Source organism: Megalopta genalis, chromosome 2 (genome assembly GCF_051020955.1).
Source record: "Megalopta genalis isolate 19385.01 chromosome 2, iyMegGena1_principal, whole genome shotgun sequence".
NCBI classification, from domain to species: Eukaryota; Metazoa; Arthropoda; class Insecta; order Hymenoptera; family Halictidae; genus Megalopta; species Megalopta genalis.
The window spans coordinates 36,365,533-36,391,070 of NC_135014.1; the positions used below are offsets into that span (position 1 = coordinate 36,365,533).

At 45.9% G+C, this 25,538-nt stretch overlaps 1 protein-coding gene and 2 long non-coding RNA genes across 15 annotated transcripts in view; 1 reads left to right on the plus strand and 2 right to left on the minus strand.

The window, feature by feature from the left end:
* On the minus strand, positions 1–5,087 carry LOC117225388 (uncharacterized). Its single transcript, XR_004491505.2, has 5 exons — positions 4,712–5,087; positions 4,515–4,573; positions 3,790–3,885; positions 3,502–3,685; positions 1–3,412 (listed from the first exon to the last, which is right to left on the minus strand). It is a non-coding gene; the product is annotated as an uncharacterized LOC117225388 (long non-coding RNA).
* Positions 3,397–25,538, plus strand: part of DCX-EMAP (Doublecortin-domain-containing echinoderm-microtubule-associated protein) — a 25,980-nt gene continuing 3,838 nt past the window's right edge. The window contains exons 1-11 of one of the 2 annotated variants that reach the window (XM_076519258.1): positions 3,397–4,153; positions 4,855–5,080; positions 5,719–6,244; positions 6,936–7,113; positions 22,173–22,406; positions 22,667–22,783; positions 24,082–24,313; positions 24,401–24,696; positions 24,952–25,116; positions 25,190–25,285; positions 25,358–25,495. In XM_076519258.1, coding sequence (XP_076375373.1) covers positions 4,945–5,080; positions 5,719–6,244; positions 6,936–7,113; positions 22,173–22,406; positions 22,667–22,783; positions 24,082–24,313; positions 24,401–24,696; positions 24,952–25,116; positions 25,190–25,285; positions 25,358–25,495 — 2,118 coding nt within the window. In that variant the 5' untranslated portion in view covers positions 3,397–4,153; positions 4,855–4,944. Of the gene's footprint in view, positions 4,154–4,854; positions 5,081–5,718; positions 6,245–6,935; positions 7,114–22,172; positions 22,407–22,666; positions 22,784–24,081; positions 24,314–24,400; positions 24,697–24,951; positions 25,117–25,189; positions 25,496–25,538 lie in introns of both variants that reach the window. The other variant, XM_076519257.1, reaches the window with a different exon arrangement.
* LOC117225385 (uncharacterized) overlaps positions 14,508–25,538 on the minus strand; it is a 12,462-nt gene continuing 1,431 nt past the window's right edge. The window contains exons 5-20 of one of the 12 annotated variants that reach the window (XR_013032790.1): positions 24,877–25,443; positions 23,976–24,686; positions 22,926–23,892; positions 22,693–22,840; positions 22,125–22,410; positions 21,378–21,720; positions 20,304–21,314; positions 20,110–20,230; positions 19,251–19,458; positions 18,741–19,056; positions 18,369–18,498; positions 17,406–17,662; positions 17,002–17,096; positions 16,871–16,900; positions 16,305–16,743; positions 14,576–15,290 (exon numbers count right to left, since the gene is read on the minus strand). This is a non-coding gene — a long non-coding RNA (uncharacterized LOC117225385). Of the gene's footprint in view, positions 15,291–16,304; positions 16,744–16,870; positions 16,901–17,001; positions 17,097–17,157; positions 17,663–18,368; positions 18,499–18,740; positions 19,057–19,250; positions 19,459–20,109; positions 21,315–21,377; positions 21,721–22,124; positions 22,411–22,692; positions 22,841–22,925; positions 23,893–23,975; positions 24,687–24,870; positions 25,444–25,538 lie in introns of those variants that run through there. The other 11 variants (XR_013032791.1, XR_013032786.1, XR_004491489.2 and 8 more) reach the window with 11 other exon arrangements.

Here is a 25,538-nt window from a genome sequence, read left to right on the forward strand (position 1 = left end):
TAGAAGAAAAAGAGCGATCAGGAACGGGCTTTCGGGCAACGGCCCCTTCCCAGCTTTATTGCAAAGTCGATAGCGGGCGGCCGGTGTTTGCCACCCTCGTCTTTTCACCTGCGGAGGGAAAAGTCCACGGTATCACGTGGAGAGTCTGTTAGAAATGACCGACACAGGTTCCGTTCCGTGCGTGTGCCTACAGCCGCCCAATGGGAAACGGCAAACGACGCTTCTTATTCCTTGACCGCTCGCCACCGTATCGGGACTTCCGTGACAAGGAACTCGTTGACCTCCTTGGTCACTTAGCGCCGGTTCACGGTGATTCCGAGCGTGGCAAACCTCGTTTATTGGATTTTTTCTTCTTAAAGGATTGTGTTCACCCTGCTTCTTCTTCGAATTTTATACAATTTCAACACCAGTCGGCATGACCCGCAGGTTTATTGGATTTCTTCCTCTTCAAGAATGGCGTTTTCGCTGTTCCTCGTCCGAATTTTAATAGGTCTTTAATATTGGTCAGTTCACGGTGGCAAATCTCGTCTATTGGACTTTTTCCTCTTGAAGGAAAAAGAGATTTTCTACTTCGTTCCTCGTTGGAATTTCATACAGCTTCGACCCTGCTGAGGACGAGTGCCATTCGTGGCAAAATTACACTACTCCTGCAGAAGAGTGTTACATTAGATAAGTGTTGCCATAATTTTTCACCATAATTATTCTCAAGTAACGAATTTTGACAAAGACATGAAGCACGAATGAAAATTGACTTCTTCCTTTGATCTTCGCGACTGGTCACAGGGTATCATCCAGGAGGTTTCTCGTAGAGTTTTCATTACCGCCGGTCATCTTTAAAATATTTTCTTGGCACGGCGAATAGTCGATACTTCGGTAGGGTTTGCGTGTTCACCGTGGCAGCTGACTGACCAGATTCGTTCCTCGACCACTTAAGTAATCGAGCGGTCGAGCGGCTCGTATATCACGGTAAGCGTGAATCAGCAGGATTCGGTGAACGCTGAATCCGAACTTTCCCTTCGAATTGTCCGAATCCTTGCCGATTCGTTGTTTCAAAACCTTGTGTAATCTATTTCACCATCTATCCTTCACGATCGATAAGAGAAGGTAGCGAGAGCACCTTTGCAGAATGCTTTCACGAAAGATTGACTGCGGTTTTTTTGTACGAGTAACGATTTCTGCTCGTCTTTCAGTTATTCAAATTAATTGGCCATTTACCAGCGAATGTTTTATCTAGTCGTAAATAAAGTTAAGAAATGGTTAAAGCTACATTAAGGTTTTCTTAACAATTATTGTATTCGATAGCGCGTACTTTCTAAATAAAATATATAATTTGTTTAAATTTCTCGATTTCTAACTTTGTTACAACTCACGATTCAATGAAAAAGGCTCAACGTTCGGATAAGTATTCGTACGTCCCATAAAATTTTCAATGGCGAATGCGAGACCGCTGCGCCAAGGGAAAAAGTCCAGAAAGTTGCTGTGACGAGCAACGGCATTTTGCGTGCAGGAGATTGCTATTTCCCAGAAGGGTTTCGTATTTAAACATTTCGAGCGTACAAGCGTGGCGCATTTGCATAGCCCGGCGAAGTCTGTTCATAAATTTAAACGATGCCGGTCAATTATAATCTCGTTTGAAACGTTACGGCCGTCCGTTCGACATTTCACCATAGTAAGGACGTGGACGTTAAAGAACGCTTATTAATCCGTCACATTGAACCGTACAGTTGGTAAGAAAAAAATTTATTCGCGTCCTGCCGTAAGAACCTGCTCGATCGAACGCGTAGTGGATGCAGAACTGGCACAATCCGATCCGCAATTATAAGAATAATTTGTCGAAAACCGAGGCTACGCTCCTTTCACGCAATTCGTGCTCCACTTCGTTGTGTCGTGTGCTTCTTTTCTTTCAACGATACGCCCCCGCAGTTTGAATTTCTCCGAGGAAAGAAACCTCTTATCGGAGAGCAGCCTAGGATGATTAGCTGCATGAAGCCACAGAATTGCAGAACATACGATATGAATACAAGATACAAGCCGACCGGACGCGAAGGTCGAATAAAACGGGCGGCGTTCCGCCATTTTCTGCATTATAGAAAAAATTTGCAATTGAAACGATCGCCCGACTCCGCGATAAATGGCACATTATATCGCTTCCGTACCTGCCATAAATTTTCCGCTCGGTTTTCCCGCCGGTTACTTATTCAACATCGACTGCGGGCTGTTTTTCTAGCTACCGCAGAAAATAACTAAGTACGTGACAACGTCACCATACTCCAGTCAAGTTAAATATATCATTAGCTTCATTAAAGCTCCGCTGTTCAAAGAACTCAATCTCCATTCAAATACCTCCACCTCTTATTTTAAGATTAAAGTATTCGAATTTTCCGCTGCGACCAGTCAAAGTGTACAAACATGTTTCATGCTGTTAAAATAAATTGACCAGCAAGATTTGAAGATATGATACGTACTCCTTGATTCGAAAGTTGTCTAGAAGTATAGACTTGATCCGCGAAGGAAGGTTTCAATTTTCCACTGACTTTCTATTCAAAATCCTTCACTTCTCACTTAACAATTGAAACTTTCCAAGTGTATTGTGCTGGAAACCATAGTGAGCAAGCATGCTTGATACAGTCAACTTCTATTCTTCCCAGACAGATTTGTACGAATGTAAATGTACGTGGCTATTAGATTGTAGCCGCTATCTTGGTCAGCCACGACCGTTGACGCTATCCAATTGTCAAGTCGAGAAATTTTGTTAAAGAAAGTCAGGGGCGCTGAGGCGCCTGCAGGCGGTTGAAACGCTCGGTTTGATAAGAGAATGCCGGGTTCGAGACATCGCATCGTCTGGATCGAAAGATGTGGCTGGCGATTCGGAGGACGAGGCTTGCGCGCAAGGGTCCCGGCCAGTGCAACAAGTTCGGTGCTCGTTTCGCCGGCGTCGGTTCACTGACACGGGCGTCGATGCCGGCAAACGTTGTCCGGCAGGAGAACGAACAGGGACGTCGACGTCCCGATCACGACGACAACGACGACCACGACGGCGGCGCCGGGGTAGCATGGTTCGTTGCTGTCCCTCCGAGCGACACACTCGACGTCGGGACGCCATCGTCGAAGGACGCATGAATATGTATACCGGCCGGTGTTATCTCGTATCCGAGTGAACCCTCGGTGTCACTGGACGATACACCCCCGCGTTCGCGCGTTGCTTTTCTTCGCTGTGCTTCTCCGACTCGTTGGACGATTATGGTCGCCTTGGGAAACGATTCTCCGAAAACCGGAGCAGCGTGATTTTCTTCCGCGAGTGTCGAGACGGTTCCTTTTCCCGAGGAACTACAGCATGTTCTGCGGGAAATCGATGGATTCGAGGATCGCTTCCGGTCGAGCTATGGATCCATCCCTTTGTGAACAGTGATCCCTGCGGACATTGACGAATAAGTCATTTCTGTCGAATTCGGAGGAGTTTGGTACTTGAAGTAGATTTTGATTGACCGATAAAGGCTATACCTGCGCGGTTCTACAAGGTATATCAGTGTCATTTTGCTCGAACTTCTCTCTGATTTTGTAATGAATACCGAATATTTTGTGAATACTGAATGAACTTTTCGAGACAGTTTATTAGTTTTTTAAATGCTGGATCAGAAGTTACTGTGTGTTCTTGACCTTAGTCTTCATAAGCCAAGTGGAGACCCTAAAAAAGACTGTGAATCAGTTACGCTAAAATAGTGTGCTGATCATTGAGAGATTAATTTTTCGAATAAAACGGTGGTTTGGTGCGAAACCGGAAGTACTCACCGAGACAAAGGGCAGTCGGTGCTCGGTCGGGATTTTGGATTTTCAAGGCTGGACAAGATGAAGGGTGTCGATCGATCGATCTGCAGTGAACTGCGGCTATAAAATAAAAGTGCATTGTAAGCGTGGGACCTCCGATCGATCCGGAATCCCCGGCAATCACGCGACACGTGGACGTTCTACCGGCGCGCCGTGCCGGATTGCCCTTTTTTTCGCCCACGTTCCGTAGAACCGTACCGGAAAGGTGGAACCTTGAATCTTCCCGAGAGGAACAACACGGGAACGATCCATCAAAATTCTGACGGGCGATTTTACGGGGAGGAACACGACCTCGAAAGGGTGCTGTTGGCTTCAGTCCACCATCGAGGTACGTTCGGGCAACACCTCCCACGCGATAACATTGATCGAGAGTTATCTACATTTAATTGATCCCATGTGACATGTACGTGCATTTGATTTTACAATTTATACCGCCGCGATACGGGAGTCCGAACTTTCAGCTGGCGCCGTACGCGCAGAAACTTTTTCGATTTCAATTTCAATTTGCCACGTAGGATATACTTCTGGCTATCTAGATATGCCACTGCAAATTTTCCTGGTTTGCCATTTCAATTAACGAGATTTCCATCGGCTGCACGGTAGTTTCGCGATTCTCGTGTTCGTTAAGGTACATTGTGCATTGATTTGTGGATTGCAGAAGTGGTGACGCGGCTTAATCGATAATCTACCTTTGTGTACTTGGCTGGAGAAACGACGTAGACGTTGCCGCTCGAAAATGATTCTTCTTCTATCAAAAAAATATTAAATTCTTATAATTGAAGAATTCATTCGAAAATTCTTATTAATAAACTTTGGATCTTCAACAAACGGGAATTACATGAATATTTCGTCTTTTAGTGATAGTAATTAGTAGCAAATAATATACTTATGTTTTTAAAGATGTTAACGGGTTCCACTGCGTCTCCGTTTTTCCGGAAACGGGCTCGCAGTGGATAACGAAAAGGAGGACAGTCCGGAGACTTGAACGCCCGACAGACGCTAATCTCCGGCGAAACGTGTTCTTTCCAGGACCGCCTCGTTGATCCTGGAACACCGAGATCGTGCTGAGAGAAGGAGGGCCAAAGAGCGAGGAGGGCGGAAGGCGGCGGCCTTGTGCCGATGATCGCCGCTGAAAATCAGTCGAGTTTGCGTGCCGGCTCCAGGCTGGGGCAGTACGAGGAGGTAGCGGGCGACGGAAGCGTGGGTGGCGGCAGCGAGGGTGGTGGAGGCTCCGCAACCACTACCTCGGAGCCAGGTGAGAGAGAGAGAGAGAGAGAGAGAGAGAGAGAGAGAGAGAGAGAGAGAGAGAAAGAAAGAGAGAGAAAGAGAGAGAGAGAGAGAGAGAGAAAGAGAGAGAGAGAGAGAACCAGCTAATTACCTGGCGAGATTGCAATCATCTTCGCAGAAAGCTCCACGAAAAACCAGATCCACAGGCTGGATATCCTTGCTAAAGAGTCGCCCGGTCGTTTAATAACCGCCTGGTGCCCCTGATCTGCTTATGAAACGATGATTAAATATTGTTTAACTTGCTGAGATTCCAGCAGATCGACCCCTCTGATAGTCTTAAGGCTAGATCTCGGTGGTAGTTTAGCTCGTAATCGCAGAAACGTTTACGTCGGTTTCATCCCTTTGTCCTGCGACCCTCGGGGTTGCTCGTTATCCGAAACTTATCGGAGTTATGTTTCCGTTGATTATGATCCTTGTTCTAAGAGCGACAGAAGCCATCGAGCCCCGTTTCCATCTGTGCAAATGCTAAATGGGGCAATGTTGTTCAAGTTATCGCGGGACGAATCCCTTGACCTCTAGAGATTGCACAAGCGGAACCGGGGCTTCGTGGGGACAAGGCGAGGCAGTCCAGGAGATTTTGGAACCACCGAGACCCTGAAACCGCAGGTGTGATGACCAAGGAGGAGCAGGAGGCGCCACGAAACGAAAGCTCCTCGAAAGAACCGGTCAGCGCAGCGGCAACAGTAACTACACCTAGCGGCGTCGCGACGACGGCGTCAAGCAGCGTCACCAGCACGACGACGAGCAACGTGACGGCGACGACGATGCCAGGTGGAGGCGCTCGAAGCGACGACGACCAGGAGGAGGAGGAGGCCGAGGAGGCCGAGGAGGAGGAGGTCGACGAGGAGGAGGACGACGAGGATGGAGTGGAAGTTGAGGGTGGGGCGGCGCAGGAGGCGGTCGGCGGCGGTCTTCTGGCGAACGAAGGTGGGGGTGGAGGCGGCATGGCCGGCTTCTGGAGGCAGAGCAGACCCTCCAGTCCCCGCATGCCGCCTCCGGAGCAGCCGGAGCACAGGCCTAAGAGCCGACACGAGCCGGCGCCCGCGAGATACAACAACCTTGGTTACTGGAGAGCCAGGCGAGTCACTTTCTACAAGAATGGCGACCCGTATTTTCCCGGCATCGAGTTCAGGTGAGCCGATAATAACCAGTAGGCACCCCTCTATCTGGTTCTGCTGCTTTGCTTGCGCCCTTCTATCGCCACCGGCAGACCCTAGTACCTTATTAGGGTGCAGGTGGCGTGTCCACGTTCCGTGGCCTTGATTTCGGACTATGAATGAGATCCTCCTTGCGACACGAAAGACACTGGCTCGACATCACTCCTGGAACACTTCCTGATGCACTATTCCTCATGTACAAAGAGATTTCCGAGGGGCGAGACTTCGCCTCCTTTGCGGACACGTTGCGCACCTCTGCGATCATCTGAAACGATGGTTGACACTGTTATCGACGACTTAGAAGCTTCTGTGAGAGACTGAGAGATCTGTTCTATCTTGTCGATACTCTGTTCGCTATCTCGGACGAGATCCTCGCAGTTTCATTTGCATGGTTACCTCGCGAACTTCAGAATCATCCGTAAAGATGGTTGACACTGTTATCGATGATTTAGAATCTTCTCCACAAGAGACCTTTTCTACTTTGCCGATATACAAATTGCTACCTCGGATGAGATCCTCGCGATTTTCATTCCATTGTAGCTTTGTGCACCTTCGCAATCATTTGAAACGTTAGCAGGCACCGTTACCGTACAAACAATTGCGATCAGCTGAGAGGTAGTCGCACCTGAGATGCAGAATCAGAGGATGACAATGAATAAATTTCAGGTTCAAGCCGGGAAGGGACATCGGTTCCCTGGAGGCCCTTCTGGACAGACTGTCCCTGCGAATGGATCTGCCCAGAGGAGCACGGCACATCTTCTCGATGGACGGCGACAGGAAACTCACCCTTGACGAGCTCGAGGACGGTGCTTCTTACGTCGTGTCCAGCTACAAGACGTTCAAGGTGAGTCCTTCATCCTGAAAGCATTCTCAGTTACGATACAGTCTAACGATCACCCTGAGGCGGTTCTAACTGCTGGATGATACCAAGATTCCATCGACGATTCTCGCACAAAAGAAGAAGCGGAGAGCTTGTTAATCGCTGCCGGTGGGAGAAAGGCATAGATTCGCAACGGCATTATGCATCAGACCTCAGAAAATTGGCTGGGGAAAAACGCAGGGCTTTAATCGCAGTCGTGGAAAAGTGGGTCGTTCGATCTGGTACATTGCACGAAGAAGAAATAAGGGTGTAGATCGGATCTCGGGCCGCGATCGCGGGCCAAACGAGAGGGAACCGATCTCGTTTAGAGGGCGATAATTCAACCTGTGCACGGACTATAAGGCAATAAAGTAAATAGTTCGCCCGGCCGGCTCCCTGTAACGCTCGGTATAATTAAACCGCGGGTGGGGGACATTCATGCTTAATATTCATGAGGGTGTGAGGTCCGAAGAAACGTAAGCTGCGGCTCCCTGCGAACGCGTACGGACATTGTCGGGACACGCATACTCTGCTACGTTGCCGGCCGGTGTAAAAGGGTCGCGATACGGCGATTTATAAGAAAGCTGCGTATATTGCCGTCAACAATCTTTGTGTATCTGGCCCAGATCAGGGCTCGAACCGGGACGCACGCAACTGCCGCCTGATTGGCTACCTAAAAATGCAGGCTGCCGGTCATCGGAGGCTCTCGATCGCTCTTCGCGGCCTGGAGATTGTCGATTCCTTCTTGGAGAACAGACGGAACCTCGAGATTCATTTTTCTTCGCGTAGGAGGCAGTCAAATTAGATCCTCGGATTTTACAGCCTCGCTGATCGCCCCGATCCTTGAACGGCGATTACTGCGAACAAAAAGAAACGATTTGTTGAAAAATGGCAAAGCGATTGATCCAGAAGGAGTCCAAAGATCGAAATCAGAGAACTGGAATTGGAACCTGAGGCGGAAGGTGTATCTGTTCGAGGCTTGGCCAGCAGAGAAACGGTCCAATTAACGCTCGATCCTTTTAGCTCGGTTCCGGTGGTTCGGTGAGGCGGTTCATTATTTTTATGAATCCGCCGACAGGGAGGATCGGTTTCACCTGGCGAGTTGCGTCACCGGTCGTTAAGGATGACCCACGCCCAGCCTGATTTCCAGGTTTTAAGGTGTGACGGCCCGTTATACGCGCGCAACATTTGCTATTGCTGCCCGTCATAAGGTTCACTCTCTCTCTGGCTCCCCGCTGTTGCCTGTGTACGATCCGTTATTTCGATCGTCGTTGCGCCGTGGCTCTCTCGTGCCGGGTCAACCCTTAATCCGGCAAAGTGGCCGAAGCTTATGCACGATCCTATCGTTCTATGGACTTTGCATGCCGATCGTATGGATTAGGGACCAAGGGAATCGGCGGCTATGGATACACCTGGCCTATATACGCGACGAGAATACCCGCGGAACGCCTTGACCCATATCACGGCTACACGAATCGATATCGAGGAGAACAGCGATTCACGTGCAACACCTTGCCCGGTAATTAAAGAGAAAAATGCTTGCCATAAAGCTCCCTAATTTGCCGGGGACGGCCGGCCAAGTTGCGCGATCTAACGGACCATTCGAAACTATTAATTACCATGCTCTGAGCTGTGCTGGGAACTTGCCTGGGTGTTGCACGATCATGCGACTTTCTCTGATCCTTAAACAGACTTACGAGCCTCGTGTATAATTAAACTAACAATTCATTAACGTATGTATATTGAATTATTTAAACAGCTGCATGGTTTTGAATTATCCTATAGATTCTGGATCACACTCGAAGTCCACTTTGAAGATTTATTTCCGGGGTTTATGCTCGTTATTTTGGGTACCGTAAAATTAAAAAATAATATTGATTAATATAAATATTTGCAGTTGCAGAGCTTAACAGCAATAACAGATTGACATTGTTTCACATGTGATTGGAAAATAGGGAGGGTTCATTAAAACTCGCCACCCGTTTTTTTTCGAGGATACGTCGATGGCAACGCGTGCATAATTTCGTACGATAATTATCGATGGGGCACGGAGGCGCCGGTATATGGGTTAAGGGTGTAAAAAGGGTTAAGTAATTCTGGCATTGTTTACCAAAGCCACGTGGCAGTTGGGATCGAGGTCTCGCGTAGGTGAATCCTGCGTCGAAATGGTGGGGATCGGAGCGTTTCACTTGGCGGAGAGGAGGGTTGAGGTATTGGTGCAGGGAAAGAGGGGTGAGAATAGGGGTTGGCCGCGATTGCGCGCAACCAACGCTTCCTTTCCTACCCTCCGCTTTCGATCCTTTCCCACCCTATCCCTCGACGGCTCATAATCGTCCACGTTTATTGTTCATCTGTATATTCTCGGCCTCCCGTGCGCACGTTCATCCCTCTGGATCTCGGAAATTAACCCCATTAGAAGGTTTCTCGTCCGCGTTCCTCCATCGACGACCTGGATTTCTGTACGCTGTCATTAGAAAAACTTATCAGCTCCACGGAACCGAATTAATAAGCACGGGAAACTGGGTTGCGCAGGGTTAATTTGCACTTTCCATATTTCCTGCCGCAACCGCGGGAATGATTCGGCTAGAAAATCTGCTATCGTATATACAACTGTTCGCCGTACGTCATTGTTGTATGCTGCGGTAAATTGAACCCTTCGATAAGAACCCCGTTTCGTACCCTGGGCACGCCAATCGCTTTTCGTTTCTTCTCGACGTTTTGCTTGGAATATCTCTTCGAGGAACATCATTGGAACATCATGCTTCTTTCCAAATGCATACCTGCGGTTTTTCCGATTCGAAGTATCCACCGATTTTCTATGTCGTCTCACGTCTCCTAGAGGGCATGAATCACGGAGTAGCTTGAGGGGGTGGTGGCTAACTTCCGTTAAGGAGACCAATGCAGGGCTCTTAGCCCGTAGGGCGGCGTGCAAGGGAGAGACCGTATCTCATTGACCGTTGGTCAGCCCCGCAAGGGATCAATAAACACCGAGTTCTCCGCACAGACGATTCACAAACCGCGTTTCTACTACTGGCTTTCGGGCCATGACGAAATCAGCGTGGGACCGTCGTCATCGCTTCCCTACGTCCCCATAAAATCCACCACTGTGCCCCGATAGCTGAAAAGAATGCGATACCATAACGTAACACCAGCTACTCTGATTTCATCGTAAAACTTTGGCGCGCAATTGGTCCTTTTTCTAGTCTCGTATTTTACAAGAAACAAAAGATTTCGCGATAGAAACGAAAGTGGGTGAACTACGTGCATGCTGCTGTGCAGGGGCAGCTTCGGGAGACTTAATCGCTGCAGCAATGGTCTGAAATAAGATCTACTCTGCTTTTAAATCTGTTTAATAGCCACTTACCATGTTTCCGAACATAAAGGAAAGGTCCAACACTTAAATCGACGATACACCGAGTAATTCTGAAATGGGACGTCGCGTGTTCCAGCCGGCTCTTAGCTCGGGATCAGTTTACAATTTCGTCGAGTTTACTGTAAAAAGAAAAAATAAAGAAAATTGGAGACCGTTGCACCGAGCCAGGAAGGGATTAACTTAACCATTAATTTCCTCTGGGCGGGCATCGCGAGTCAATCGCTCTGTTTTTCTCGATCGGTGCCGGAAGCTCGAAATTTCTGGTGGCACGGAACGGTGTTATGTGCGGTCGCATGGTTCAAATCAATAGACTCCATCGAAGATACTCGATGAACGTCGTCGGCGTGTATTACGTACGCCTGTGGCCGGGGTTTGCAGTAGTAATAAACTGTTACTTCCGACCGCAGCAGTAACACCGTTTGCGAGAGAGACGGCCAGAACATAATTGATTGCGTCAACTCGCAGCCGCCTCTGATCGGTGCTATATCTTCCACCGGTTTCTCGTCACTTCCGCTCCTCTGCAACATTCATTTTTCACCGCATTATCGCCTCGCGACGTCGACGACAATGCCGCGATAACATTCAATTGCTTAACACCGATCGGCCCAGAAAATTTACACGAACCACCCAGGCCCGCTAATCATATCTTTACGATCGGAATCGTTTTAAGCGCACTCCGGTCAAAGTAGATATGCAATCTACAATAAATATTCCAGATGCAAATGCGCCTACGAAATAAAAAAAATTGAGAACAGCGTTGATAAATGTTCTACAAATTGATTCGTACTTGCTGATTTCAAGCAAGGTACCAGATCGACTTTGATTTGCTTGTTAACTGACAAATTGTTTAATTCGTCATGCGATGGAAATCGAGCGACGAACATCGGGTCGGCATTTTAAATTCGACGAAACTTCTTTCTCAATGGAAAATAGAAAATTTACTACGTTATTTCACGTACTTGCTGCATTGGTACCGCCGCGCAGTAGCGACTAATATAATTTTAAATCATCCGATTGGTTGATTTCAATTTACGATGATGCAATGGTTGAGCTGTTCGATGACATGGATGTTGCGCTGTCTGGCGGGTGACAGTGACATACGGCGACCACGCATCGGGCATTGATGTCTCCAAGTCTGATTCCCATTCTTCGTTCTCTCCACTGTGGTTGTCCCAATCGCTCTTCTAAAATATTTTCAACAATTCAGCAACGAAGATAACAAGCTTTCTAAACTTACAGAATATTGTATAATCTTTCTTTACCGCCAGAAATGTTCTCGAATAACCCAAACGACCTTTCTTTCGTTCACTGTCAGTACACACACTCTTTTTATCAAGATTGTAAAACAGTGCAATCGAAGTTCCATGCGTGAGTCACGGGAGCCCCAAAGGAATAGTAAATTGCCGCAGAACGTGTAACTTCAATCTTACAAAAGTTTCCCTTATCCGTCCTATCTGCACAAGCCCCGCAACAGTTCCAGAGCGAGCACGAGCCATTCTCATTTCGCGATTCTACTTGACGAAAATCGTAGCGACCTTCATGCCTGTTCCACCCGCGAGTAGGCTCTGTAAAATTACGATATTTTTTACCTGACTCCCAATAAGCAGGTGCTGCAATAGAAACTCATTCTCTGTCTCAATAATTATGCTATACGAACGCATAAAATTCGTACTTCGCTAATCGTGCTTCGCTACGTTGAAAATGAAGCTTATCCAAATCTTGGAATACTTGCAGAATTAAACAATTACAAGCAAAAATTTGAATAGGGCCGGGGCCATGGTAGCCTACTCGAAGGTTGTAACTTGACGCCGATTAATTGCAAAGTAATTCATCATCGGAGCAAGCGTGCGGAAGATCGTTTAGGGGAAAAAACGGGGGAAAAAGTCTTTTCCCATGTTCTTTCTCGCACGATCACGTTCCCGGCGACTAATTACTCAGAAGCGATGCATAGGGAAGAAGCGCGGGTGGGCCGCCACTAATAAATTGCTATCCATCGGGCGTCTTATACATGAATAATCGTCGCGATTGTTTCTTTCTAATCGGCGTGGCATATTTCGAAGCCTGGGACGCTTCGTCACGCACACACAAGTTACATCGCCCCGTTCTTCATTTTCATATCGCGACCAGCTTCGCAGCGATAACGAGTCCTCCTTTCCTCAAATAGGAGCCGGCTCGGCCCGGCCCGATCCGGCTAGGTCATTCGTTTTCTCCCGCGGCCACGTAAATTCATAGAGGATAACGCGCCGGACCGTTCTCGAAAGAAAATAACTGTTGACCGGCTTGAAATTTGTGTCGGCCACCCTCCCCACCGCCGATTCGTCACGAACCGACGAGACAGAGCAGGCCACGTAACTGGCCTACATGCGTCACGAGATCCCATTAAAACAAAAATTAAGCTTGTTCAACTTAAAATATCCCCTGTTCGTGTCATTTCACGGAAACGCGAACGCCTCGTGCAATTTTTCCTCGCTTGCCGCCCTTCGTCCTTCTTAATTATTCCTCTAGCAGCCCTTCAACCCTTAGCAGCACGAGCATCTCTTCGGGGCATCGCCTATCCTTATTTTTTTCAGCGAGGCTATTGAAAATGATCGTTGTCGCTCTAAAAACGATTGTTACAAATAATTTAAAAATAATTATAAAATTATTAGCGAACGTGATTAAGAAATTGCTTTAGTTTTCTAAGACGAAACTCACCGTAAAAACGAAGATATTTACGCCGGACTTCAACCAAATCGTTAGAGCGCGGCCTCTATGGATTCATAGCGTGCGTCATCTGAAAACTTGACGGTCTGAAAACGATTAAGAAATTTCACGAGGTTTTTGCGTTATTGCAATCCTACTTGTTCTTTTAACACACGAATTCCCGTTTGATTCCAGTAAACTAGTTACTTTGCATAAATATTCCCGGTCGACTAATTGGAATGTCACGCATATTCGTACGTATGGCGACATTCTGCACAATTCTCGGTTAATCCTCGGCACAGGTCAACGCGACGTATTCAAATTGTCTGATATAAATTTTATATTACAGCTTGTTATAGTTCTCGCGAGGCTATAGCGGCCGTCGTGCGAAAGTAAAACGAGAGTTGAACGCGACACGATCTTTCGGATAAATGCACACTGCAATACAATTACAGTCTAAGAAATCCGACAATTAGGATTTTAGAACACGGATTTCCAAAAACGAGATTAATGTGCGGTGGAAAACGACTAATGTACGACTAGTTTATCATACTATGAATGTGATACGGCGAATCTAAGTTTTCTGTAATCTCAATCAACAATCTTCTGAGAACTTATCGAACTATTTTCTTTATCTCTGTAACAAAGATTTTTTCGACCCGTAAATACCAAATAAATAATAATATTAAAATACTGTGTCGAGAATAACTTTTATGCTGCTTCATCTCCGGAACAAATGCGTCCCAGATTTCGATCGGAAGATAGTCGAAGTAAATTTAACCGGCTTGCGATAAAAATGCAACTGTTCAAAATGCCGGGGGCATGCAAGTGGCCACTTCCAATGCCGGGAGCAAGTTCGCAGCGTTGTAGAGCGAATCAGATTCGTGGCCGCACAATTATTCGATAATTCGGTGTGTATCGCCGGCAGGATCGACGTAATAATGTCAATTAATGTCGACTGCCGCCAGGCATGCGGCCCGTTCGTCTTTTCCACCTTCCTGCCACCCCATGAGGAAACAACTCGTCGACGTCGGGTATCGTTGAGATTTACGAGCCCGCGGGGACCGTTTATCGGCGCAAATATTTTTCGTACCGCTCGGCCTGCAATTAATCTGCAACAGCCATGCGAACGTATTCTCGCCGCGGCGGCCCAAAACCGATAAGAACATTGCGAAATTTGGGGCGAGGTGAGATACCGGGACAACGCTGCAAAAGCGGCTCCTACAATCGTTTCTCTTTTTAATGTATCACGTGTCGACGAAGTAGCGAGCTGCTCCGATAAGCAATATGTTGGACTCGAACATTTGATCTGGAAGAATGCATATTATTTAATTATTTTTTATTACTTTATTTTATTATGTTTTTTTATTTTTTATTTGAACACACTCGAAACAATTTTTGATTCTTTATTTTTCTTAATGAAACTATCTCGACATTAAGGCACCTGCATTGTAAACGAACCGAAAAAGGAAATTTTCGCAATTTTTATCGTTTCTTCGATCGATTCTCTTACAATCCCTTTTGGTGTGTTTCTCGCGACCTCATCAAATGTCTACCGACTCTGAGTAAACTTTCTTTTCAAATCGTGCGGGTTTTGCGTTTTGCGAGGCTGACTCCAGTTTTATCGTTCGACCGCGATGAATATGGATGGAGGGCTGTGATTCGAAAAGAGCCCTAGCGAAAAAGTAACCGGTCCGAAACGTGTTGTGGGTGTTCGGTGCGTATAGGAACGCGGTTACATGACGTGTGCCGATCGACGATATGTAAATCACTGCGGCATCCCGACTCTGTGGCACTCGTTGTGCCTTTTATCCCTCCGCGGCACGCTTGTCGCAGAACATTCGCAGGACGACCACCCTTGCGTCACACTCAGCTCGGTCGCGGCACGCTCGGCCGTCACGCACCCCCAGTAATATATGTCAATTACGATTTCAACCCTTGCATGCATAAGCAGCCCTCCTGCCACGGTTGACTGCGACCACTTCGAAATGAAATATAATCCGTTCTACGTTGGTTAACCGGCCATCTTGCCACGAGCCCGATGCTTCGGCGAGGGTGCGAGCTTTTTATCCCTGCTCGATCAATCTTCTAACGTCCACTGTCCAACCTACAACCATAAGTCAAAACATTTTAGCGGAACGGGAATCGCAGAGATCGATAATTAAATTGTATTCTATTCGAAGATTTGTATATTTTGTATTTTCTATGATACGGAGAATCTTATTTCAACTCTCTTATATTTTTCAACTTCTCAACTGGTATGGAAATAAATCTTTAAGCGAATTGTCGAATTGAATTTTATTCGAAGATTTTTAATGTTGTAGGTGCATCAAGATATACAACTTATTTAGCATGCTGTGAAAATTCTGCTCTTACATTCTGCAGACCCTCGGATAATATAAAAATTAATTTTTAATTGAAAAATTGCCATATTAAATTGTTTCTACGATTATTCTATCAGATGTAGAATAATTGAACCCTTTGCACTTCAGTGGCGACTCTGGGACACCATTAAAAATTGCTACACCACGTTTCAGGATAATTTTGACAGTATCAAATTTGCTTGTATTTAAAATACTGTTAAAAGTACTGTACTTGTCCATAGGTCACGTAAAATATAAATACTGCAGTTTAGAAAATATGTTTTAGATTTCGAATTAAAGTAACTTCGGGTGCAAAGGGTTGATAGAAAATATAAAAAGAATTGAGAATACAGAGCATGCCACAGGGACCAGTGGCATAGGGGATCTTTACGTTCTCTTAGCAAGGTACAATAACTTCAGTCGCGAGCATTCGAGCAATTTTTGTATTAACGCCTCGACTCAGCACGAAACTAATATTAAACGTGATCTGGCGATCGTCGCGCGGGATCAGGCACACGTGAACGTCTGGAAGCAGATCGCGTGATAACAAAATGGAAAAAAAATGTTTCGTGTTAATCCGGCCAGGCCGAATTAACCCGGCGATCACGGTGGGAACAGCTTATCGGTGCAAGTGACCTTATCATCGGCCAATTATCGTGGCGCGCGCGCGCGCGTGCATTCGGATGGCGTGTAGACATTCTGCCCTGTGTACGTTTCTCCATTTCATTTCTTTTATCAAAAATTCAACTAAGTCTTACCATGACTCGCCTTTTGCCGCCATTAGACAACGATATTTTTTCACGTAGCCAAAACCTTGATCCTGAGTGTGAAACAGAACAATATTGGTATCTCGAATGATTTTTGTTTGGTGGTTCAACGATTGGTGATCTCGGTGACATCGAATGGTTGGCAAGAATGATAATCCCTGGTCAATGACCGTTCAGGCAAAGGTGAAGGGTTGAAGTACAACGACGCGACCTTTCGTCGGTCTCTTATCATCGAGGTAAATGGTCAACAAATATATTCACCCTGACTTCGTCGAATGGAGTCTTCCATTCATAGAAGAGACTCTTGATCTTTGTTGCATTCTGTTCGTATCGATGAGGAAGAACTCGTTTTCGAGATCTGAGAGGGTGAGAGTACTGCTTCTTGCTGTCTAGCAGCTACAGTGACTTGAATAATACATCGTGCAATTTTCTGAAACAGAGAATCAATATCAATAAACAGCCTGCGTATTCTATTAGAATTAATTGAAAAGGACCACTATTTTTTATTATTTTACAGCCTGAGTGACTGAAAGTATAGCAATATATTATGTACTAACCACAATGTCTCATGAAAAGCCTACAGTTTCCTACAACAAAAACTTCGTAATTAAAACTATACTTTTCACCCCCTCTAAACTCAGATAATTGCATAAAATAACCAGTTGCTTCAGGATTACTAATTTCCTACCTTAATTACTCTGCCATGAGACTACGAAGAAGTGGCGGCGATTGAAGGTCGCCATTGATCCCCAATGCACAGTTGAGTCAGCTAAGGTAGCCCACCTGGAACAATCAATTCTTAATTATATTACTCTACGAATATCGTTCTGAAATTTTCCCGTACCAGACAAATTTCTGGAAAATAGTTTATCGAGGTTGGAGACGGATGATTTTCTTGAATCGCAATATTACATTGGTAATTGATAGACCAGCTGGGATGAGATTATGAAGGAGGGATCAACGCAAGGGGTGCACGACCGCGTAAATGCGTGAAAAGGTTAAGGGTTGTAGCACCCATGGTGAACCCAGGCCCGCGGAGGGTGCACCCACGCGTACTTTCGTTGCACCCTCCATTCGATCGGCGGTGCATACCATCGGCCGAAAGATTGTTGCACCGTGACCTTGGCCTTGCACCGAGGACGTGCATCGGGTCGCGCGTACGCGCGACTGCGGATCGTAATTTACGAGGCTGTCCTCTTAAATTACGATGCGAACGTTCTGGACTCTGTGAATGGAGGTCCTGCGACTTCCATTTTTCTTTTTCCATCCCCTTTTTCGATCAATTGACACGTCCTCGGAGTAACTTCACTCGAATAAAAAGTGCTTGACCCGCCTGTTAAGGGTTGTACCTAAAAATACTCAAAAAATAAATAATATTATTAAGCCGTTTAAATTTATTCTCTTCAATTTAAAATGCAGGTGATAAGGTCGCAAGCCTTTAATCTATCTAGAGCAAAGTCTTAACAATAATTTCATAAATAATTAATAGGACGCATATATTTTAACATGCCAAGCAAACGTGAGCAAGGCGCTAACTGATTATCACAATATACATTCGACTTAATTATCGCTAGAGCTACGTATCTAAGAATGATCTATGAGGTTTGTAGAGCACTACCGGGTTTAGTGAACAGCGGCACGCAATATCCGTGGACACCGCCGAACCTTAATTTTCGTCCGGTATCAACCCCCATAATTATGACAAAAATGATCGATTAGATAGCGACCGGCGCCGTGCCGAGGAATTACACTAAAAACTTTGCGAGCCTTCGTGGTCGAGATCCGTGATAATTTTTATAAAAACTGTCGTAGGTCACTGTTCACCTATAATGCTTGGTTTTAGTGAAACTCGGGGGTCTTGGAAAGAGATGCTAGAACTTTCAGCGATTTAAAAATCTACAATTCAGATACCGCGATCAATAAGTACAAAAGAGGGACAATAGAATAAGAGTACTGAAAGGCTACAGAGAACTTCTAGCCAAGTTTCAATAAAATAAAAAATCTATTCGACCGCTAGGTAACCTTGTGTTCCATTGGTGACTCAAAGGAAAGTACCTGGTCGCCGCTTTTGTGGAACGCAATGGGGCGAAAGTCCTTCCAGATAGTTGCAATAAAGAGGCCGGTAGCCTTGGACGGAATTCACGAGGCTCGTTAAGGGGCCAGCACGTGATTTTCACCGGCGACGCTGGAATTTATGCGGTATTTGTTATTCCGACGGAGACAATTTGCAAACCGAAGGGATGGAGCGCGATCGTTAACGCTTATCAATGCGATGCACGCGTGGAGGAACAACCGTGCAACTCCGAACAAATAAAAGTTCATCTACGCTTAATTTTGTGCTCTGAATTAGCGCACCAATTGCGTTGCTTTAGTGGTTCGATAACGTTCGTATTAGGATTGCATTCACGTGTCGTTCTTCCTATCTACCTAGTTAATTTAAACGTGTTTTTTTCACTGGCAATGTGTCTCGTTTACAGGACTCGTGCCTCGAGCCCGTTAACAGTCGTCCGGATTATGTTGTCATACTTATTAGGTTTCGCTCAGCCCTTCGTTGTCCACTGTGGTTATTTTTAGAAGAACCTTCGTTAGGGTTTGCGATCCCGCATTAGAACAAGAAAGGAATTCATTAGCCAGCTTATTGTTAGTTAACATGGAGCAAGATATACCATTTTGATCTTGCTGATAGAATTGCAATCCTGTCCTAAAATGAACAGCAATACTCAACTAACTGACCGCACGATTCCTATAAAAAAATGAAGAGAGAGAACGTAAATGTTAACTATCATGGAATGTAATTGTTCGGATTATTCTTGTGCATTTTGGACAAGTAGAGATGATCAATGAATATGACAGAGATTGAAGAAACAGTCGAAGGATAAATTGGCGTAGTTTTGGTAGAAAGAAAACAAAGGCGACCTCAACAAGGGTTAAGCTTACGTCACAGAAAGGATAGGCTGCCGGAAGGGTTGCTCGGGTGTGTGAGGCGGTGGTCCGACCTTCACCCTGTGTTAATCTATGCTTCCATTATCATACCAATCCCATCAAAGCTGGCATAGCTTTGCGACTGCACGACGATGAATCCGGTTATTGGTCGGCCGAACCATTTTTCAATGAGTATATCGTTCGCCGACTGCACCCTTGACTTCTGCAAACCGAACACAATTTCTTATTTAAATCCTCACAGTAAACTTGAAATCTTTATGAACCTTTAATTGGTTACGTGACTAATATAATAATGCTATGGTATTGAGCATTCAAACATCAGCAGAAAAATTAATATTTCTGTTCATTTTGTAACAAATTTTGAAGCGTTCCATTAAGAATAAAGGCTTAAAGAGAAAGGCCAAGAATCACGAGTCCGGTTAAGGGCTGATCGACGGACTTACCGCGGGTAAACGTTAAATTGCATTTCACCCACGCCAAGAACAAATTACTTTGCTTTGCTTGAAAAATTATACGCTTCAGGTTGAATGAAAAATTGTTAACGCTTGATAAATTGCGAAGGGTCCGCGTAACCAGCGATGACAAGGTCATCGAATCCCCGGCGCAACTGCTTCGGGAGCGTGCGTGTCTCGAATTCATAAGTCGTTTTATTAGACTATTAGCCTCGCCGGCCTTTTTTTCCCGCCCTCTCTCTCCGGCGCACTTTGAATATCGACCCTACTTAACCAATCAGTGTAATTGGCCCAATACGATGCCACTTTCCGGGAACGTTCGGGACTTTACCCGAGGGGCGTGGGCGTTCCCTAATTCTTCTTACGGGAACGCTTTCAAGTCTTCAACCAACCCTCATTACCGGGTGTCTGTCAGCGTTCCAGATATCCGTGTTACCAGCTGTCTATCATGATTAGCTCCTTCCAAGATACGACGCAGACTATCCTCCAATCAAGTTTTGAGAAGCTATCCTTGGCACCACCCTGAAAATGGAGACGAGAATCATTAGTAAAATGTGGTATTGCATATGTAGTGACAATGACGAATGTTCTATACATATATGGGGGATCATAAATAATTTCCCACACAGCTTCAAAAAGTTAAACTTGATCTCAGTGATTGTCACTTTAATTTTGTTGCATCCTATAAATCCAAAGAAAAAGTTAATCTGATCGAATGCGCCACGACATCAACCACGATGTTAAATGAATAAAATTCAAATAGCTTCCAAGAAAATTTGAAGAACAATATCTCTGTAAAAAGTTGTCGTACAGGGGCACGATATCAGCCATCAAGGAAAATGAAATTTTATAACAAATCCTATAACAAATCTGCACTCGTAGACACTGTGCCAACAATCACGCGGTAAATTTAGCACCAGCGAGGGTTCCTAGAATTAGAACCTTCCAAAAATTCACCGGAACAATGTAGCACTTCCCGGTGCGTCCAAAAATAGCCGCGGGTCGGCCGATGAAATTCTAAAATACCTCAACAACCCTGTCATTCGGGCTATATTTGTCTACAATGTGGGCAAGGGCGCGAGGGTCTGATTACACAAAGGAAATATCTGCCTTAAGGTTATCGCGAAAAAAGGGTAAGGGTGTACGTAACGATAAGTCGGTCATGAAACACTGTTTACGACACGCGAGAGATAAAAAAAGGGGGGGTGGAAACACGGGTGCCAGAGCAAAGGGGGATGAAAATTGGCGTGATTTTCGAATTTCGGAGCCGGTGGTGATCCCGTGGTTCGGCCAAGACCAAACCGAGGGGTGGGTGTTTGTCCTTGAGACACGATGGCTCTCCGCAAAAGCGGGGAATGGTGGGTAGGGGATGTTGCAGCCCCGGGGCTGGTTTCTCGGCCCGAATGGCACACCCCGCCTCCAGTTGTCCATCGAGCACAGCCGGGGGTGCACCTAGTGGCCACACAACCCTCTCTCCAGACAATCGTATCCCTTCGACGGCCACGTTTTTGATCGGTTCCTTTGCACTGGATGGCTGAACGCCAGCGTTCCTCCGGTTTTACCAATTTTTACCATTCGCGACGTTCGTGTGAAGTCTTCCAATCACCTGTAACAAAAGGATTTATTGGCCAGTGGTTCCCAAGGGTCCATAAGAATTTAGAGATCGTACGGTGATCGTCGAGTGGCCCTCGTGATCAGCAGTGAACAAAAAAATGTGAACAACTGTGAACCGTCCGGTCTGTGGAACCGTTTCTTTGGAGTGAATATCGTTTCACGGGGGGGCAACAGTGATTTGGGTCCACCATTGAGTCGGCAAGTTCCTCGTCCCGCTCGGACCTGGAGCCGGACTTTGTCGCCGGCTGCGAGAAGGCGGACTCCTTTACTGATTCCGAGCCAGAATCCTGCGGCCCCGAGTCCTGGGAGGGCTGCGACAGCTTCGTCGTGTTGATGAGCGATTCCTTTGAAGTCATTTCGCTGCCGGCCGATATGTTGCAGGTCCCGAAATACGCCCCCTTCGGACAAAGTAATGGAAACACTGCTTTCAAATTGAAATCAGCAGCCGTGAAACTCTACAGACTGTTTTAAAATTATTACTCGAGACTTGGATAATTTTCCTTCCAGAATTCAGATTGTACTAAATCCCAGAGGTGTCCCTGCACCCTTAATAAAGAACTCTGTAAACGTATAAGATGTTTCCATTATTTTCTCCAACCCCTGAACATATAAATTGACTCGCATACTCATCGTTAGAAGAATTAGTGCGTGAAATAGAAACAGTAGTAGCTATCAGAAATTTGCAGAAAATTTCGTAATCTAAATAGTTGCCGACTTGTCGAAGACAGATATAGAAATTTTTACAGTACAGCATATTCAAATGCATATTCAAATTTAACATAAGTTAAATGTATGTGATTACAGTTTAGGGAAAGATGGTTTAATTGATGAAATGCTTTTTGGGGAACAGCCGGCCAGCTACGGAAAGAAGAACAACACCTGGTACACCAGCCCAAGTGGCGGAGGCAGTAGGGGTGGAGCAGGTGTCGGAGGCAGTGTCGGAGGCTGGCAGAGCAGACCACCAGCGGTGGCAAGTCTCAGCAGAAAAGCTTCCATCACCGACGAAGCACCACCCCCGGGAGGCGGAAAACCTTCCTCCGGACGCGTCATACGAATCGTCAACAATCACGACCACACCGTCCAGGTGACTAACAGAAAAATATCATCTAGATACATCTGCTGGTTGCACGTAATGTTAAGCAAAAGTTTGTAATCGGTCTGTGACACGAAACCAGTGAAACTAGAACCTTCTCAGGCATACAAATAATTTTGAAGCTTGGCAATTCCACCGAGACTGCAAAGACTCGTTGTCACAATCGCCCTGCTTTCTCGATTGTAAATTAGAGAGTATTGTGAATAATGATTTGAGAAAGTTGATCACTATTTTGTCGAATTAATTTCCAGTGCCGCGTTTTGTTGAACCTCCGCACCTCGCAGCCATTCGAGGAGGTACTGGAGGACCTTGGGCAGGTGCTGAAGATGAATGGGGCCAAAAGGATGTTCACAGTTTCAGGCCAAGAGGTAAACGCATTTCGATTGTTCGCGTATCCCCAGCCAAACTCAGATGTTACGTTCCATCTGCACAAAATCATCGTTTTAGTGTTCGAAAGGCGAGACAGTCCTCGAAATCGTCGAAACAAGTGACGCAGATTATGATCGATACCTTCATACATTCGTGAACGACTCGAAACGTGGGCGACTCGAAAGTTTATCAGCGATTTATGCAAATCTGAAGACATTGGCTCGGCATCGTACTTATAAAATCTGCTTGAATAATGTTTGTCCATAAATATGCATGGGCCGGCGGGGGCAGAAGCGTCGAAACGAAGCGTGACGATATTGGGGTCGACTTCTTGCCTCTAAATGGAATCGGGTCGTCGCTTAAATCTACCATGAATCGTTTCGTAGACATTGTTAAGAAACTATTAAATCCATCAATTTGCCAGTTATTGCAAGAAAAATCATATGAAAGGAAGAACTGTTCCAATATGCACTCTGTGTAGTCGATAATTTTTAACATCCTCAGCTGACGTTCACAGAAGTTTTTGGCAATTATCTTTAGACATAATAGCATCACTAATAAGTTTGTAGTAGCTAATGTGTAAAGATCTCAAGTACTGGCCTATGAACGATGGGGTTTACAAATTAATGAATCATCCGGTACATTCACAAGATAGCAGACAAAGACGAGTGTTTTGTTTTCAATATTGTCATCTAGTTACTCACAAGTTTGATCACCTCAGCATTAATTCCCCAGAAATGTACCGGTAGCATTATTACGTAACTAATTCGAAAGTGGTGGTTCAAGTAGCGCAAGTGGGTCGGAGGCCCCCGTGAAAAAGGTCAGAGATCCATCTTTTCAGGTCACGACCGTATATGAATTTCAAATTGGCCAATTTTCCCTAGCGAGCATTTGGCTGCCTTGTACATCATCGTATACGGGCAGCAACGATGTCTACGTCAACGGTGACGTCCGCGATACGATCCCAGCATTAGAAAATGTCTTGGTTCATTCATTTTAACGGCGGCCGCTCCCTCACACCACATCCTTCTATTTTTCTTCGGTATACCATTAGTCACGCGCTGATTGCATCTGCAATATTGGAAGGAACGTTCCCTAACATCAATACCTGTAATAACAGCAATCTTTACTGCACTAACTGTACAGGAAAAATTTCAAGCCCTTTCTGAGCGTTGATCAAGCCAAACATACCCTATTTTGATGAACTACCTTGCCATCTTATGGATAAGACTATCGTTTTATCAGTACAGAAACACAAGTTCAAATTGAAGAATGTTCCCACTTGAATTGCCACCAGGTGAGAAGCTTCTCCCAATTGAGGAACGAGTTCGCAGACGTGGACACGTTCTACCTGGGCACGGGATCCGGGATAGGGATAGTTGGCACAGTGACAGCGTCCCCGGCGAGAAGATCGAGATCGAGAGGTCCTCCCACCGTAGTGGAGGATATAGGTCGGCAGCGACGAGCGCGCAGCAAGAGCAGACCGCGGGCTCTGTACGCCCCTGACTCCGACGTCGTCCGAGTAAACGGTTCTCCATGTCGTTGACCTACTCTTTACACGATCTAATGTTGCAAGTAAGCCGATCGATTGATGAACGTGTGCTCTACGCCAACAGATTACAGCGTCGTCGAAGTGTTGCGCGACGAACCGGCCAGGGTGACGATCAGGGGGCTGAGACGCTCATTCTATCCGCCCTCGCACCTGCCTCCGGTGGATAACTCGCCGCCAGATAAGAAGCTGCAGCTGGAGTGGGTTTACGGGTATCGGGGAACCGATACACGGAGAAATCTCTGGGTCTTGCCCAGCGGAGAGCTCCTTTACTACGTCGCTGCCGTGGCTGTTCTCTTCGACAGAGAGGAAAATGCACAACGGCACTACGTCGGCCATACGGAGGACATCACCTGCATGGAGGTACGGTGGACAGTAATTAGTAGACCGCGGATTTTATGCATTTATCACAAAAAAATTAGTAGATCCAACGCAAAACAATAAAAACATTTAAAAAATTTAAATGACGCTGTTACTGTATTGAAAAGAAAATTCTTTTCATTGATTGCAGAACTGGTAATATAAATGTTTACTTACACATACCATAAATGCGTAAAGATCTGCAGGCCAGTAATTAATCTAAGCTAGCAAGCATCATTTCAACACGTCGCTCAACAGGTTCACCCAAGCAGAGAGTTGGTGGCGTCCGGACAAAAAGCTGGCAGACACAGAAAGGCGCAGCCACACGTCCGCATATGGTCGACAGAGACCCTGCTCACCCTTTACGTGTTCGGGATGACTGAGTTCCAGATGGGCGTCTCTGCACTGGCGTTCTCGCAGCTGGTAAAGTATCGTGTCCTCGCGCATGCATTCTAAATAAAAGAATCGCGTAACGCTTTTGGATACGTTTCCGCAGAACGGAGGCAGCTATGTATTGGCGGTGGACGCTGGCAGGGAGGCGATACTCTCCGTGTGGCAGTGGCAATGGGGTCATTTGTTGGGCAAAGTGGCGGTAAGTTTTTTGAACGAACTTCATAACCCTGGATGTTCAAGTCTAGTTGATGAATTTGATGAATTCTTGCAGACAATGCAAGAGGACCTAACTGGAGCTGCGTTTCATCCTCTTGATGATAATCTCTTGATCACGCATGGTAGAGGACATCTGACCTTCTGGAACCGGAGAAAAGATGGATTCTTTGAGAGAACTGACATCATCAAACCGGTAAGCTTTCATTTATCGTCTTACTGATACTGTTGTTCTACAA